The sequence below is a fragment of the Mesocricetus auratus genome, unplaced genomic scaffold (genome assembly GCF_017639785.1).
Source record: "Mesocricetus auratus isolate SY011 unplaced genomic scaffold, BCM_Maur_2.0 Super-Scaffold_100010, whole genome shotgun sequence".
In the NCBI taxonomy this organism is placed as follows: Eukaryota; Metazoa; Chordata; class Mammalia; order Rodentia; family Cricetidae; genus Mesocricetus; species Mesocricetus auratus.
Window position 1 is genome coordinate 20,067,180 of NW_024429194.1, and position 18,053 is coordinate 20,085,232.

Consider the following 18,053-nt stretch of genomic DNA (forward strand, 5'->3'; position numbering starts at 1 on the left):
CACCAGATTGGCTGGTGGGTAAACCAGTGGTATAGTTTCTTGATTGATGATTATTGTGGGAGGCCCCAGATCACTGTGAGTGCCGCCGTCCCTGGGCTGATGGTCCTGCGTGCTATAAGAAAACAGGTTGAGCAAGCCATAAAGAGCAATCCAGTAAGCAGCACCTCTCCATTGCTTCCGCATCAGCTCCTGCCTCCAGGTTCCTGCCCTGTTTGAGTTCCTGATATGATTTACCTCAGTAATGGACTGTGGTATGGAACTATTAGCTAAAACAAACCCTTTCCTCCTCAAGTATGGTCATGGTGTTTAATCACAGCAATAAAACCCTAAGATGTGGCATTATGATGAAATGCCCCCTTAGAAAGCAGAAAACCAATAAGCTGTGTACTAGGATGCTGTCCCACTGCTGTAATTACATCCCAAGTCTGGGTGGCCGAGAGGCAGGAATGCATTGTCTGGGTTCCAGGCAGGAAGCCCAGAGTGTCAGCAGGTTGGTTCCTTCTGGGGACTGTGAGGTGGAGCCTTGTCTTAACCAAGCACAGCTGCGAGGATCTCCTTTCCCACAAGGCCAGATCCCGAGGTGCTGAGGTTAAGGTTTCCATGTAAGCACTGGTGGGGTCAAGGTCACAGCTCAATACTCCATCCTGGAAGAAATCTTAATGAAGTGGTTAGATGTGACAGTTCTCCCAGCTGGGTTCAAGTAGAGCTAAGGAAAGTGAGCATGTCGTAGGAGGGGCTGCAGGATTCTCAGGACAGCAGACGATGGAGGACAGAAGCGTGTCTGAAAGGGGGTGACAGGAAGGTGGCTCGCCAATGGGTGGAATACCTGGCTATAGGAGCTTGTAAAATGTTGCCATACTCAGTGCTTTCATCTGAAACACAGTCAAATATTCCTGGCACACGACTATGGATTCCCAGTTTCACGGGTAGTATTACTGTATGTGTCCAGGTGTCCAGGTGTCCAGGTGTCCAGGTTCAAGAAGGCAACTTTTACCATCCATAGGATCCAAGACTGTGAGGAGAGTGTGCCATGGGGGTGGGCGTGGGGACAGAGACGTGTGATTCCCCAAAACAGATACTTTGTTTTCCACTGTTAATCAAAAGCATCTTGGTGCTGGCACTGTATAATTTGGGGTCCTGACACTGTATAATTTTGGGGTCTTCAGTTCCTTCTGGGAGGCTCCAGAAGGGCATCTCCTGCAGTCACAGCTGTCAAGCCCCATAAATAATACCCAAATTACTATGGATGCCCAAATAACATTTGCTGTTCTGTCTTACAAGACCATCAGCACCTCTGCTCTGCAGCTCTCGTGCTCACAGGAGCTTGTCCCAAAGCCTAAAATGCTGAGGGACACACAGAACATAATCATTAAGATGAATATATTTAATATTATTTTACAAAAATTACTGTGGGATTTTAATGTTAGCTAACTCCTGCTATGAAAATTGACACATTCTAAAATTAAGAAGTAGTGTGAAAGTGGGATCATGTGATTTTGGGTTTTTAGAGGAGAAAAATTAAGACACAAGGCTGGAGACATGGCTCAGCAATTAAGGTTAACAACATGTATTGCTCTTCCAAAGGACCTGAGTTCAATTCCTAGCACCACCCACCTCAGATGACTCACAACCTCCTGTAATTCCAGCTATAGGAGATCTAGCACCTCTGACTTCCAAGGCATATACACACAGCATATGCTCACACAGACACACACACATACATACGATGAAAAGTGTGTGTGTGTGTGTGTGTGTGTGCACGTATCCCTATGTGTTTCTAAATACACACACACAGCTTACTCAGTTTGTATCTCTTTTTCCTTGAGGCAAGTTCTTACTATAGACAAGGCTGGCCTGGAATTCACAGAGACCTGCCTTTGTGTGCCTCCCAGGTGCTGTCACTTTCCTTTTGTATCTGGCCAGGATCATAGCCCCTGGGACGGTGCCAACAGTGTTTAGAATGGGTCTTTCCACCTCAGTTAAGCGAGCTTAGAAACTCAAAGACAACCAAGAGTCCCATTAGGAGATTTTTAGATTCTGTCAAATTGATGATCCCTATTGAATCTTACCATGGGATGAAATGCCTTGAAGAACCAAATGGATCATCATTTAAATGAGGAAGACCTGACATTCCCAGTACACCCCATAGGTCGCTCAGACCAGTAATTTAATGACAGAGGGTAAGCTTGTTAAGATGGTTGATTCCTTATGGCAAGCAGCTACAGGAAAATACACTCCAGCTGCAATGCCAAGTCACAGCAGGATAATCCAAGTAGCCTAGAAGACTGTCAGCACACTCCATCCTTTCACACTATGGGTGTGTGTGAGGCCAGAGTTCCTTCCTGAATCTCCATCTAGCACAACATATTGCAGCATGGAAGGAGAGCAGAGCATCCAGCAAGCTTCCAGTAGATCAGACTCTAGTAGACTTGAAAAGTCTATGACTTTGAAAACCGTGTTTATTGCTCATAAAAAGTGTGTCTATGCAAACATATAAATGGCTGCTTCTTGTATGTTTGCCTGCCACTTCCTTGAGCATCTTGTGGTGTGTTTTGATCATATTCCCCTCATCCACAACTCCTCCCAGATCCATGTCCCCTTCCCCACCCATGTGATTTTGCTTTTGCTTTTTTCTTCTACTCCGCAAAGCCATTTGTGCTGCCTATATATTCTTGGGTATATGGCCTTCTATTGGAGCATAGCCAACCCACCAGGGGCTACACTCTTAAAGAAACCTGACTCTCCCTCTCCAGTAGCTACTATTGCCAATAGCTCCTTGGCTAGGGCTGGGTGTTCATGACCACCCCCCCACACACACATACCTCAATATTATGATTTGGGCTGGCCTGAGCTCTCACAGGTCTTGTGCATGCTGTCACGACCACTATAAGTCCGTATGTTCAGCTGCCCCATTGTGTCTAGAAGATACTCTTTCCTTGTAGTCATCCACTGCATCTAGAGCTCATCCTCTCTTGGCCACCTCTTCTACAGTGGTTCCTGAACCTTGGGAGGAAGGGAGTGTGATTTAAATGCCATTTAGGGCTGAGCATTCTGCAGTCTTTTAATGTTTTTATTTAGGCTGATTGTGGGTCTCTATGTCAATCACTAGTTAAGGTTATTATCGCTGTGATGAAACTCCATAACCAAAAGCAAGTTTGGGGAAAATAGGTTTATTTGGCTGATGTTTCCTATCAAAGTTCATCGCTCAAGGAAGTCAGAACAGGAACTCAAACAGGGTCATAACCTGGAGGTGGGTACTGATGCGGAGGCCATGGAGACGTCCTGCTTACTGTCTTGCTCATCATGGCTTGTTCACTGTGCTTTCTTTTATACAACCCAAGGTGGACCCTCTGCAACCAACTACTAATTAAGAAAATACCCTACTGGCCTGTCCACAGCCTAATCTCATGGAGACATTTTCTCAATTGATGTTCCCTCCTCTCTGATGACTGTAACTTGTGCCAAGTTGACAGAAAATTACCCAGCACCATCACCATCTACTGCAAATAGAAGCTCTTGTGATGATAGTTGAGAAATGTACTATTCTATGGGTATAGTGGTAACTCATTAGGAATTGGTTTACTACTATTTCCATTTAGCAGACTAACAGTTCCTGCCTAAGGCCTGTGACCAGCCCAGCTGTAGGTTCTTGGCCTAAATAATGATACTAGGTGTAGCTTCACTTTGTGAAGCTGGACTTAAATCCATTCAGAACATGGTAGGTTACTCCCATGGCATTTGTGCCCCCGTTGCAGCCATGGGCATAACTTACCAACCCATTGTTGTAGCTCAAAGTGCTCAGAGCCAGATAGGATTGGCTATTAACTTCTTCCACTAATAATAAAATAAGTTTATTAATTTTAGGTGAACATGCATATTTTAGCATTGTCTGAGTTTTAACATCTCATAGGGTAAATATCAATAGCACAGCTCATATAAGCAGAAACCCTTAGAGGGCCTCAAAAAGTACGAAAAGAGCACCTTGAGGCAAGAGTTTGAGAAACGGCTAAACATGTCCACCTCCTCCAAGCCTTGGGCCCTCTACTTCTGGGAATGAAAGGCTCTGATTCAGCAGCCAGTGTATTTTTTCTACATGTGGAATAAGTGAAACACTTATGTCCAAGTCAGTTTCTCTTATAAATAATGACCACATCCTCCTTCAGTAATTCCCCACACTAAATTCCACAGCCTACTTTCTCTTTGGAGAAATGATATGGTTACAGAAAGAAATAACTTGTTGGACGCTATCAAACATGGAGCCCCGAACTTCCTAAAGCCTAAAGCGTGTGTGAAGGCTTCGCACACTTTCAGGACATGCCATTTGTACAACTCCACCCTTCTGTTTAGTTTCAAAGCCCTGTGTTTACCCTAAGTTTTAAACAGGAAGAAATGATTTGTGCTTCTCTCTTTGTTGAAACTAAACCACAAAGTATCTTGATATTAAAATGGAAAAAAAGGCAAAGGAAGAAAAAATAGAATCTGTGAGAGATGTCCACCCCAGACTAACATGTCCCCAGAGGCAGGAGACCTCAGGCTGCTTGTCCCTAGTCCTGTGCTACTCAGAGACCCTGCCAGCCCTGGGCACAGGGGACCTTGCCCTGAGAACCACCACTTACTGATATTAACGCACACAGGTTGTCAAGTGGGGCATTACCCAAGAGACTCATTTTGCTTCTCTTTCAACTCACATTCTTTCTCTCCACAGGAGTTTAACGGGTACATTTCCAGAATACCCCAACGAAGAAGAAGGAGGCTCAGCTATCATTTTTTCCAACAAGACCCCAGAACAGGTAAAGGAACGTACGGGAAGTAAAAAGTGGTGAGACCACAGTCACATTTCCTTAGACTTGAATGTGAGTGGATTCACAGTATGTTATGCCTGCCTTGTTTTCTCAGAACTCCCTTCATGACATACCCCAGGGTGAATATCACCTCACAGGTCCTTTCTGATTTGTTTCACAACTAATCTCTTCTTTCTCCTGTTCAGTTTTGAAAAAACTGTGAGGACATATCAAGCCATTTTTCTTGTCAGTTCTTAACAGTCTAAGTTCTGGTTCCTGGTACCTCCCCATCCCTTCTCCCTCCCCACCATCAGGCCACTGACTCCACCAGTTCACTCCCCCATCTTCTACATCTCTAGCTGCCTTCTCATGGTCTCCGCATGTCAAGCATGTTCTCCCCTGTCTGCCCACACCTCAGGCTGCTCCCCCCAACTCTAAGATGGTTTCTCTCAGCTCTATATGGTAATATGCAATAAGATTTTGCAACAAGATTTTAAAACAGACAGTTGTAAATACTTTCATTAATATTTTATTATTTCACATTATGGGTTATCTTCCTAGAAAACGCAGTAATTTCAACATGAAATAATTGGCAGATACCCAACCGTCCAGAATTACATGGGTAACACTTTACTGGGAGGGTGAGAGAAGCCTTAGGTAGACAAAGAGATTGCTGGGTCATTTCTCTGAAAACTCAGTAAAATAGAAGTATACTTTGTCTGTTAATCCCCTCCCTTGATGAAATTTCAATCAAAATCAAAGTAATTTTTGTATTGACAAACATATTTTCATGTTTTTATGGAAAATGCATGGAAATCTCTAAATAAGTTTAGTAAAAGAATCCATAATGGTGGTGATGCCCAAGAATTACAGAAAGACTAGAGATGACAGTCACAATAGTGGCACATCCTCTCACTGAGAAAATGCTCTGGGCCAGCTGCCATGCAAAGCACATGCAGATGAGCCCTGTGAAGATCAAGCAACCTGGGCAAACTCACGGTTCACAAGCTCTGGCTCTGAAATTCAAGCCACAGAGGACAACTGTAGAATAACGTGTTCAGAAGCCAATTCAGACACAAATTAGAAGTCAGTCAACCTGACGGCTCCTTTCAAAGCAGGGAGAATGGACAGCAGGTAAAGCGATGGCCAGGCCCTCTCAGTGGCAGAATCCGTTACATCCTTAGCCTCTCCTAACTTGCAAAATGAATTCCTCTTGCATTGAATATTTACTTGTAAGAATATGAAACCACAAATTGGCAGAAGAAATTGCTAGAATATTTAATAATCAGAATAGTGGGGGATGACTTGGAAGCATGCGGCCACAGGCAGAGATCACATAGAAAACAAACTGAATGCACTATGTAAAACTCAAGCAATGGAAAATAACCCCTCAGTGAAATGCGTGGGGCACCTCTGACGAATGGTTCGTTCATATTTAAAGAGTCCTTAGAAAACAATAAATCATCGTCTCTGTAGAAAGGGCATCAGGAATGTGAACAGGACGGTTTTAAAGATAAAAAGGTTTTAATTACTGGCAAAGACCTTTCACTATAAAACAGTTTTGCTGTGTCTCTTTATGCACACAGCTAATAAAAATTCTAAGTTAGAAAACCAGCTCTGTGTGCCTATAGGAAAATGCCACTCTCAAACACGATGGCTGGGCATCCAGAATTTCAGTATGCATGCTCTACACCTGAGGGTCGCCATTGAAGAATATGTACTAAAGAAAAATAAGAAGACAGGTTGCCAAAAGTTAGAAATGGCAGGCCTTTTCACACAGGGCAAATAGTAAGGACCTTAGTCTGGGTGTGGCTACCCTCTGCCATACTAAACACAACCATGATAGCAGGGAGGCAACCATGAAAGGAGCCCTGAACACCATAGCTCATGATCCCTGCCATGGGAGAGTGTGAAAGTTGTTTATGTTTGCCTTGTTTATAGCATGGATGAAAAACACCAGAGAAAGAGTTGAAGTCGTCTCTGTAGCCCAGGCTAGCCTCAAACTCATTACGTATCAAGGATAGCCTTGAACTTCAGACCCTCCTGATCCAGTACCTCCGTACTGGGGTTACAAGAATGTACCACCACATATATGTGTGCAGTGTTAAAGATAAAACCCTGAGTAACGTCATGCCCTCTAGTGTTTTGGGTTTTTTGGTTGGTTAGTTTTGGTTTTGTTTGGTTTTTAAGGTTTGTATTATTTTATGTATATAAATATTTTACCAGTGTGTGTGTGTGTGTGTGTATATACACCTCATGTGTGCCTGTGGAGGTCAGAAGAGGGTATTGAATCCCCTGGAGCTGGAATTACTGGTGTTTGTGAGCCACCATGTGGGAGCTAGGAACGGAACCAGTGTCCCCTTCAAAACTAATCAGTGCTCTTAACTGCTGGGCCATCTTGCCAGTCGGGGGGGGGGGCAACTCCTCCAGTGTTCTTCTGAGGAGCTAAGTACCTGGAACCCAATGCAGTGAAGTACCCACTCTTAAGTTCAGGGTCAGAAACCTCACCAGCCTCTAAGGCAGACTGCCCACTGAGTACCCTGTAGCCTATGGGGTCGGGTGCAGGGTTCCTCTTCAACCTGACATGTTCATGCTGAGCATCATTCTCATCCCTTCAGACCCTGACCACACCCCGGCCCTCCCCCAGAATACCAGAAGCATGCAATACCAGCACTGTTACTGGGCAGGTCAGCAGGCCCTACCCTAAGAGACCATCAAGTTAATGGTGTTGTTTCTTTTCTTTCTTCTGTGTGTGTGTGTATGTGTGTGTGTGTGTGTTTAGGTCTTGCCCTGCAGCTAAGTCTTCAGGAACAAGTAGGATCTTGAAAGTCAGACCAGGGCAAGCAGCCAAACACGCTTCACTGTGGTTTAGAGAGCCGTGATTATGGGATTAAGAATGTTGGTGGAATGTCTCGGTTGTCCACAAGAAACATGAAAGGGAGGAGCTAAATCTAGTCAAACTAAAAACAAACCTGAGGGCGCCTGGTTAATACATTCCGATAAAGCAAAGGGGACCACAGGGCAGCTTGACGTTAAATGACAGATGATGGAAAGTGAGAAAAGACCAGTGATTACAGACCACATTCCGCCAAAGGCTGCATCTGCAGCCTGAGCCTACCAGTCTGGAGACGGAGATCAGGCTAAAGCTTCCTGCCTGGACCATGTGTGATGAGATGAGAGAGCATGCATCAAGCCCTGAGTTCAATTCCCAGCACTGTGGGGGAGGGTGGAACACTGGCTCACTAAAACTAGGAGCACACTAAAGAGGTAAACCATGGTGATAAAGTGACAATTATTCCACAATGCAACAACACTTTGAGTCTAAGTTATGTGTGAGTGCACTGCAAAATGGGAAGTGGACCAAAGAAAAGAGCATGGACTCATCTCATAGATAAGGAAGGGTTATTTCCAAACCCAGCATTCTTCCCTGATGCTGAAAAGTAGGAACATCCTTTGAGTTTTTGGTCAGTGGGATTCCAAAGACCCTCAAATGTTACAAGCCATTTCTAATGCTCTTGGCTACCCTTCAAAACTTGATGGGAATACCCTATTGCTGCAGATACCACTTGAGTCACAAGAGATGGAGAAAGTACCAGGCTGGTACTAACTTGGAAGCTTCATCTTTACTGGCTCAATTTCATAGTGCCAGAAGGTTCTAATTATAGTACTGAGGGAGAAAAGTACTCAACCATCTTGCCCAACTGTGAACCCCATGAACTATAGTACTAACTGACCCTGTAAGATATGCCCACTGGTTCAATAAGGGCATAAATATTCTAGATGTAACCCAATACTTTCTGACTAGACCTAAAGCCTTCCATGAGACAGAATTTGTGCCTGGCCCCTAAACCCATAGCTAGGTGGGTCATAGGCCATAGGGAATCCTACTACTATTGTTTTGCTAAATAGAGTAATAGACTGCTCAGGATCATTGTGGATGAGAAAATGAGAAGATTGCAAGAGCCAGAGGAAGTGGTGTCCACAGAGAAACATGATTTGTTGGACATGACAGCAAACCAGAGCAGCTATGTGTGTGTGCGCAACTGCCTGGACAAGATCAAACTAGTCAAAACCCCGGCACGGACAGGGGAGGGGGCGTATGAGATGACACTCCTAGCTAAGGAGCTACTGGCACTTGGCGGCTGCTGAGGAAGGGAGAGTCGGATTTCTTCGGAGATGTGGCTCCAGAGAAGGCTACCCATGCCACACCCACCAATGCGTATACAGGAAGCGCTGAGGGGGCTCAGTGTCTGTGTGTCAGTTTTAAAGATCAAGCACATGCAGTTGGGGGGAAATAGTGGTGGAGAGGATAGGAGAGGAATTGGAGGAGGTAAGAATGCTGGTGGATTTGATCAAAACACATTATACGCATGCATGAAATTCTCAATAAAAGGTTGAAGTCAATAAAACTGAAATATATCTACCGTTCTTTAACATAACAATATATTTCCATCTTGGTTTGAAACCCAATGTCATGCCTAATTAAATTCACGAGAAACAGTTCCACTAATGGCAGAAACACACAGAAATGGCCATTACACCACCATTATTAAACGTTGTTCTATGTGAACTACTGTGCACTCTCAGACAAGACAAAGGACATGACACAGAAATTGGGACGGGCAAGGGATCATGTACTGTGGATGTATCCTATACACAGAAAAGCAAATAGAATAAGCTGAAAAACTGAATAACATGAGGGCTGAAACAGGAGCCGTACACTATTAGTGAGCAGAGCAGGGGGTCTGTGTGTGCAAACGCTAGTGGAGAAAAGCACCACAGAAGTCATTTTCAGTGCCAACGCCACCCTACAGATGCAGTGTCTGTGGTAAACTCAGTAACGGTTGTGTGCTGTAAGAGTTACAGATTAGACAATGGAGGGGGCTGCCCTTTGCTTCAGATGATCAACACCACAAAACCCCAGCTCTGCTAAATATTGTTCTATAGATATAATTAATCCCAAATAATCCTCATAGTGTTATTATTTGTTTGGGGCCTCAGAGAGGAGAGGGGATGAGGGTGAGCTCTCTAAGCTTCAGGTAGAAAACAAATAGCCAAGGATACCCAATCAATCCTGGAGCAAAAGTAACCCCGTAGGGAGAAGACCAGCTCTGCCAGGTATTAAAACATTATTTATTAGAAGCCTACTGAGGTGGACAAATGCTCTAGCTTGCATTTGCATACATACATGTATACACACACACACACACACACACACACATCCATCGTCTGGGTAGAAAACAGAGCAGGAACAGTTCTCAGGTTGAATTACTTGGGTTTAAAATGTGACAGGACTGACACATCCTGCTGCCACTGTCCATCTGGGGAAAGCATGGCATCTTCCAGTGTCAGTGCAACCCCTGGAAAATGTGCAGATACAGAGAGAGGCATCTGACCTCTATCCATCCCTCCTCTGAGAGTAGACAGACAGCTCTGCCTGACAAATCCTCCTCAAGGTGGGTGACTGCTTCCAGCAGGAGCCCCGCAGGATGGGAAATGTCCTCCTCCTGATGATGGGTGTGAGCTGCTATGATTGTTTTGGTTTTCTCCATAGGTTATTGAGGATATCCTAGCCAGTCAAGAGGAAGAAGAAAAACTGAAAAAGAAAAAGAAAAAGGAGGAAAAGGAGAATAAGCCCAAAAAAAGCAAAAAAGAGAAGGAGAGGAAAGTCAGCGTGAAAGAAAAGGTTGTAAAGGTAAAGAGTGTTCAAGAGTGTTAGAAGTATGACTCTGTCTTCCTTCTGTTGGCCTTGGAGGGGGGTCGGGTAGCTTCAAGTCTGCTAAGGTCTATGTCACTAGCTTCAGATTCCATTGTATTTTAGGTTGATCAGTATCAGTCACAATCTTTTCCACATTTCATAAATATCTACCAGGATAACTGTCAGTGTGGACAACTCAGTCGGTTTATATAATTTGCATGATTATTCCCCAAAATAAACCATCGCACTTGTCTTCCTTTAAGGCAAGCTGCTTCGCAAACCTAGGAGCCACTGTGAAGTGAAAATAACCCTGTCTTTGTTAGCCCAAGTGTACTCATTTAAATTCATCAGAAATACTAACATTGAGGGTTTGCCTCAACAGCACCTTCAGAAATCACCAATAAAGTGTAAGTAGCTAGTATCTACCCAGAAGATAGTTGGGTAAAAAGATATTAGCCCTGCCTTATTTGTTTAAATTACATACTGTCCTAGTTTTATTTCTCTTGCTGTAATAAAATACCCTGTGATGGGGAAGGAGGAAGCAACTTAGTTGAGAAAGGACTTATTGCAGCTCATAACTCCAGTTACAGCCCATCATAGCAGGGAAGTCATGGAGCATGGCGGGAGTTTGAAGCAGACGGTCAAGAGCAGAGAGAAATGAACACGTGCACATTACAAGCTTACTTGTGTTCAGCTTCATTTTTTCACAGTCACCCCCAAAGAATGTTGCTGTGCACAGTGGACTGGTTCTTCTAAACCTTGAAGAGACTTTATCTTAAAAATGATCAGTTACCTTTTTAACTAGCCGCTATTAGCAAAGTATGCTCTTTCCAAAACATCATGCAAGCAGAAAGCTGAACTTTTAGCTGACGTCATCAGTGACTTGTCTGGAGTTCCTATCCTTTGGGTCAGTGGGGTGAGAAAAGGATGGAGTCACTGTCTTCAAGTCTCTGTGTTTGCACTTAAGAACATCATGGAAGAGGGGCAGGAAGATTGTAAGAGACCGGGATGTAGATGTCTGCAGCGAAACAGTATTTGCCAGACAAGATGTGGCTGTCACACACATGAACCCACAATGGCTGTGACTGCACACATAAGACCAGCAAAGGAGCAAGCCAGCCAATATCCCAGCACGCACTGGGGCGGGGCTTGTGAAGCCATCAAGTGCCAATAGTTCCTCAGCATGGTTGGAACTACTTCTGGCCTTGCACTTGAACGCCACGGTCTGTCTTCATTAGAAACCCAGAGCTGCTCGTGCCTGTCAAGGTTTGAGGAGGCTTTTCTCGCCCACACAGAATCATCAACCGAGCTGATACAATTTGCCATACGAAACCTAAAACTACGGTGCTCTGACCCAAATCCGACTCAATTTTCTTTGATAACTGTGCGTTTGACTTTTGTCAGGAGGATGCCCTGGTTTTTGTTTGGGAAGCGGCAGTGAGGAAACAACACTCCCCGCCACACACAAGTGGTGGCGGTGGCACAGGAAGGACAAATGAAGTTTAGTTAGTCACACTGACCAACCAAGTAAGACTCAAAAGTAAATGGCTTGCTGCACCATTCCAGACAGGGAACCCTGTAACTCCTTGGCACTGGGGTGTGATGGACAAGTTACACACGGGGGGTTGGAGGCAAGCAGCAGGGAACAATCAAAGTCCCCTCAGTACAGAGCCGTAAGAGTGGCCCTTTTCCTTTGAGTTTTAGGTTTTTCTCAGTGCTGTGTGTGACGGTGTCATTTGCGGAATTAATGGGGGTGAGGTAGCTCTGCCGTGAGACAGCGGGAGATTCCAGTGGGTGGCGTGAGTACCTGCAGGGGAGTCAGGTCCTGCAGTCTGGCATTGGTGGACGGCAGTATGTGCCCTAAGCAGGCCCTGAGTGACATTTGCGTGGCTCTGAAGAAATGCAAGGGTGGAGCGTGCGGGGGCTCACGCTCCTTACCTGGAAGCGCTGGGCTCATTGGGTGACAAAAACAAGCTTGCTAAAGTCATCAGTGATAACACAAGACAGGAGAACATGCAAAGCACGGGGACAAGAAGTGTGACCTCCCTGACCTGGATTGGAAGGAGCTAAGAATTCAGATCTGTAAGCCAGCTCCTTCACCCGTCTCCTCTGAAGATACATGTAACTAGACTTTTTCTGTCCCATCAGCCAGCTCCCAAATAATGTCACAGGGACTTTATTAATCATAAAAGCTTAGGCTTGTTTCTAACTAGCTCATAACTTAAATTAACCCATTTATATTAGTCTATATTCTATCACATGGCTTTTGCCTCTATCCCATTCTGTATGTCTGACTTCTTCCTCGTCTGACTGGCTTCTCTTCCTCTCTTCTCCCCAGAGTCCTCTCTATCCCTAGAAGTCCCCCAACCTCTTCTTCAGCTTTTTATTACATCAATCACAGAAATACATCCTCACACAGACACAGTGTGCAAATACCCCACAACAGATCTCACACGCACACGCGCACACACACACACACACACAACCAGGTCCACACCTCTCACCCACCTTACCTTCCTAGCTGGATGTTGAGCGATCTGTGAGCATGACACTCACTTGCCTGCAAGATCCTGGAGCTGGGATTTCCTCTATTCAGAACAATCTCCAACAACTTGGCTGGAGGGTCATGGCCAGAAAGCTCCATCAGAAAACACAGGGCTGCAACTACGTGTGCAGTGCACTTAGATGACCCTATCCAAGTAAAGATTTGGGGGGAATTAATGACCTTAGGATGAAGATGGCAGAGTCAAACTTCCTGGAGGAAAATTCTACAACATTTGTCCAAAGAAGTGATGTATCAGATGATTAGAACAGCAGTCAAAGAAGAGTTACTCAGTGAAGCCAAAGGCTCTTTATCAAAGAAAGAAATGCATTTCGAGACAGCAGCAGAAGCTCCACTGTATTTTACCCTCCAGTGAGAAGGCAGCTCATGTAACTGCCAATTATGTCGTTACTACATGGAAAGCCGGACCCTATTATGTCATGAGAATGTCTAGTGTTCTCTCTTTAAAATCGCCAGGATTAGATGTTTGCCAAACCAGTCTCACAATGGTTTTTGCCCTTGAGAACTTGATATGTATTGTAGAAAAGGCCAGTTTTGCCTTTATGTCTGTGCCTCAAACACCTGTTGCATTCAAAGCCCTGTGCTGGCTTCACACAGAGCAGGAAGCCTGTGTGAGATGGCATCTGTGCCCAGAGGGTGCCTCAGTCCAGGCACACTGATAGTCCACAATGTGTACAGAGAAATAGAATCTCATAAAAGGGGAAGCAGCCCCGAGGTGTTGTTATACTTGTTCCAGCCAAAGCAGCACACCAATGGCCAACCCCGCCTCTGCTGCCCTGCCCTTAGGCCAAATTGAAGATTTGTGCAGAATTCAGATCTGGGGCCTTCCCAGGCCCTGCCTCTAGGCTTGATGTTTCTTTCTCTTTGCGTGTCTGTTGGATCTCTCATTTTCCTCCCCTGCCCCTCCTCTCTCTGTGTCTCTCTCTGTCTATCTCTCTCTCTCTCTCTCTCTCTCTCTCTCTCTCACACACACACACACACACACACACACACACACATCACAGCTCTCAACAGGAACTCCAAAATCCAAAGAAAGAAATCAAAGCAGAGAGAGGGTAGGAAGCCAAGCAATGCAGAATTGACATTGTGAAATGGTCCTATCATCAAAAGCATTCTACAGAGTCTATGGAACTCCACTCAAAATTCCCCTGACATTCCCCACACAAACAGAAAAAGATAACAATAATCCTGAAATCCACACAGAAGCACAAAAAAATCCCAAAAGCCAAATTAGTCCTGAACAAAAAGAATACTGCTATATGGCTGGGGGCATCACAATAGCCAACTTCAGACTATACCACAGCAACCAAAACGTCATGGTCTGGCACAGACAGGCACGTGGGGCAGTGGAACAGACAAGAGGACCTGGAGTTACACCCACGCAACTACCATCACCCAACATTTTATAAAGTATCTAAAAACACATGCCAGAGAAAAGACAGGCTCTTCAAATAGTACTAGAAAACTGACTACCACATGTAGAATGGCTTTCACCAAGAATACAAACAAGAGCCAGGCTTCATGGTGCAAGCCTTAAGGCAGAAACAGGCGGATCTCTAGGAGTCGGAGGCCAACCTGGTCTACATAGAGAGTTCCAGGCACCCGGAGCTACAAAGTGAGAGACCCCATCTCAAAAAGACAAGCAAACAAAGGAAAAATAATACGATAAATGCTGGTGATGTTGTTGGGGGAAAGGAACCTTTCTCATGCTGCTAGTGTGGTATAGATTAGTGCAGCCACTGTGGGGCCCTCAAAATCTGATTTAAAGAGAATTATCTGGCTACACCGCCCCTAGGCATGTGTCTGAGGGTTCTAAGTCATCTTACTACAGGGATCCCTGCATGTCCATGTTCATTGAGGCACCCTCCACAGCAGCAGAGATAAGAATGACCCTAGGTGTCCATGGACACATGACAAAATTTAAAATGTGGTCCATATTCACAATGGAGTTTTATTTAACCACAAATAACAATAGTGTGCCATTGGGCAGATGGAACAGATCATCGCGTGAAGCAAAAGAAGCCAGACTTGAAAGATGAGTGTTGTATGTAGAAGTTAGATTTCTAAGTGTACGGGGTTGGTGGTTATTTGAATTAAGGTACCAGAAGGAGGGGGAAGGGGGAACAAAAGAGGGTGATGGGATGATTATAGGAAAGGAAAGTAACAGACACGTGAGGGAGAGGGAAGAAGCTGGTGACACTAAGAGTGTTGTCCTCTAATTGGACACAGATTGGACTTCTGCCCGTGAGCACCAGCTGTCACTGCTTCTGGTTTTGTTGTTTTCGACACCTCCCTTGCAGATTTTTTGCTCATGCCTAGGTATCTCCATACCAAAGGTAGAACCACAGCCAACCCTGAACTAACAGCACCACAAGTGGGCTTCTTAATCAATGAGTGTTACTTTAATATGAGATTAAAGTAATATGACCACTGTTAGCTGCTTCTCCCGCACTGAGTTCGGGTATTTCTGGGACCAAATTCTTTTCTGGCTCTGCAAGGCAGGTGACTTCTTTACCTGCCAGACAAGCTGTGGTCCTGGACTCCTTCTGCAACCCCCAGGAGCACCCTGGGCATCTATGTTACAGCCTGTACCACTTGTTTCGGGTGTCTCTCCTGATGAGCAGGGACCTCCTGGCACCTGCAGCCTAGCAAAAGCCCATGGGAGGAAGGGTCCCACCTTAGCCAAGCAGAGCACAAGGTTCATCTAGGGTCAGATGACTGGTTTCTAACTAGACAGACTTTGAGCATTTCTTATGTGTGGAACCCTCTGAAATGTGGTCCTCCATCTGTCTAGCTTCCCTCAGCTCATCCTTGTAGCAGGTGTTGGTGCCTCACTCCTTCCCATGGGTAAAGGGCAGCATAGTATTTAGTATCTGTGGATTGAGCATGCATGTTTTATATTCTCCTTAACCCAGTAAGAGTTTGTGATAGGCAGAAATGCTGACTCCAGGACTAAGGGGCACCCCACTATTTATGATTTTCTGTCTGCTGGAAAGTGGAGGATGCTCACAAGGAAAGAAGGCTCATGAGAGTGTGGGCAAAATCCAGCCAGTGCTGGGGGTGGAAAGCTGGCTGTGGTGGACTCCTGGAGGAGAGGGACCAAAGTCCAAAACCATCAGACAGCATTAGCAGCAAGAAAGAGGGGATGGGAGAAAGGAGGCAGAAGGAAAGAACATGCTGCTGTACACACAAGACAACTCTTCCTCCATAGACAGCATCCTCCTCCTTAGACAGCATCCTCCTCCAAAGAGAGCATCCTCCTCCTTAGGCAGCATCCTCCTCTGTAGACAGCATCCTCCTCCGTAGACAGCATCCTCCTCCTTAGACAGCATCCTCCTCCTTAGACAGCATCCTCCTTAGACAGCATCCTCCTCCTTAGACAGCATCCTCCTCCTTAGACAGCATCCTCCTCCATAGAGAGCATCCTCCTCCTTAGGCAGCATCCTCCTCTATAGACAGCATCCTCCTCTGTAGACAGCATCCTCCTCTGTAGACAGCATCCTCCTCCTTAGACAGCATCCTTCTCTGTAGACAGCATCCTCCTCCTTAGACAGCATCCTCCTCCTTAGACAGCATCCTCCTCCTTAGACAGCATCCTCCTCCGTAGACAGCATCCTCCTCCGTAGACAGCATCCTCCTCCTTAGACAGCATCCTCCTCCTTAGACAGCATCCTCCTCTGTAGACAGCATCCTCCTCCTTAGACAGCATCCTCCTCCTTAGACAGCATCCTCCTCTGTAGACAGCATCCTCCTCCTTAGACAGCATCCTCCTCCTTAGACAGCATCCTCCTCCTTAGACAGCATCCTCCTCTGTAGACAGCATCCTCCTCCATAGACAGCATCCTTCTCCGTAGACAATATCCTTCTCCATATGGCTACAACAGTGTCAGGGGCAAGGAAGCAGCCCAGGCACCAGAACTAAGAGGGCTGCATGCAGTCTGCTACAGACTGAGACTTTGGGAGCTTCAGGGATCTGCAGGGCTTCAGTCGAAAGAAGTCTTAAAGTTGGTCAGCTCTTAGCTGAGTTGTTTCTAACAGGACAGAGAAGGAGGCCCCAAGTCAGACAGTGTACATGCAAGGATCCTATCAGAAGGCTGAGACAAGAAGAGGGTAAGGTCCCTGGAAGCAGGGGAGTCAAACAGATGTGGTTTGGTGCTCATTTGTCTATGGAAAGTAAGGAGGAGAAATAGTGGGGATCGGAGGCACAAAGGTCATGCAGTCTCCAAGGCATGTGGACTCACAGTGAGTGGTGCCACCACAGAGCCCAACACCAGAACCCAGGAAAGGAAGGGCTATTGGAATGGAATGGAATGGAGTGGAAGGCCTTCCAATGAAGAGATTCTCATAACAACATACAGTCCCCTCCTCATGTAGGTGCTAAGAGCATGGGGGAAGCTTTAGAGATACCTCATGGGCACAGTGACCAGCATGCTTCCTTTGGCCCTTTTTGACAGTAACAAGAACCATGCATGACATTTCTCACCAGAAACTACTGATTGACAGAGACACCGGGTGAGAGCCTGCAAGGCTGGTTCTCACAATTAGGAACAGAGGGACAAAGGGACTCAAAGCAGAGCTATCAACTGCACAGCTGACAGGTGGCAGTCTCCTGTCTTGATGTATACAACTGACAGGAGAGGCCAAGTGTGGTGTATTTGGGCTCTCTGCAGTGGGCACTTGGGGTTCAGAGTTCTCCATACCCTGACTCCACAGGGGAAGTCAGTTTACCCCCAGGAAAGAAGATCCCGCGGCTGGTTCCCAGGCTCAGGGGATAAGCAAACAAGAGGAAGGAATAGCGTTGGTACACATAGAAGCCCAGAAACAGCAAGAGGTGCAGGAAAGCTCTGGATGGAGAGCGCGCAAAGCCTGACTCAAAGCCTGGTGGGGGGACACTGAGAGGGCATGCAGACGTGACCCAAACTGAGAGCTCAGCCTTCAGACAGCAGTGAGCAGGTCCCTACAAGATGGAAGCCAAAGCAGGCCCGTGGGAAAGCCACCACAGAGAAACAGT

At 45.8% G+C, this 18,053-nt stretch overlaps 1 protein-coding gene across 1 annotated transcript in view; it reads left to right on the forward strand.

Annotated features, from left to right (window-relative positions):
* Window positions 1-18,053, forward strand: part of Iqca1 (IQ motif containing with AAA domain 1) — a 110,826-nt gene that overhangs the window by 40,922 nt on the left and 51,851 nt on the right. The window contains exons 7-8 of the mRNA XM_040753052.1: window positions 4,706-4,790; window positions 10,336-10,476. Coding sequence (XP_040608986.1) covers window positions 4,706-4,790; window positions 10,336-10,476 — 226 coding nt within the window. The remainder of the gene's footprint in view (window positions 1-4,705; window positions 4,791-10,335; window positions 10,477-18,053) is intronic.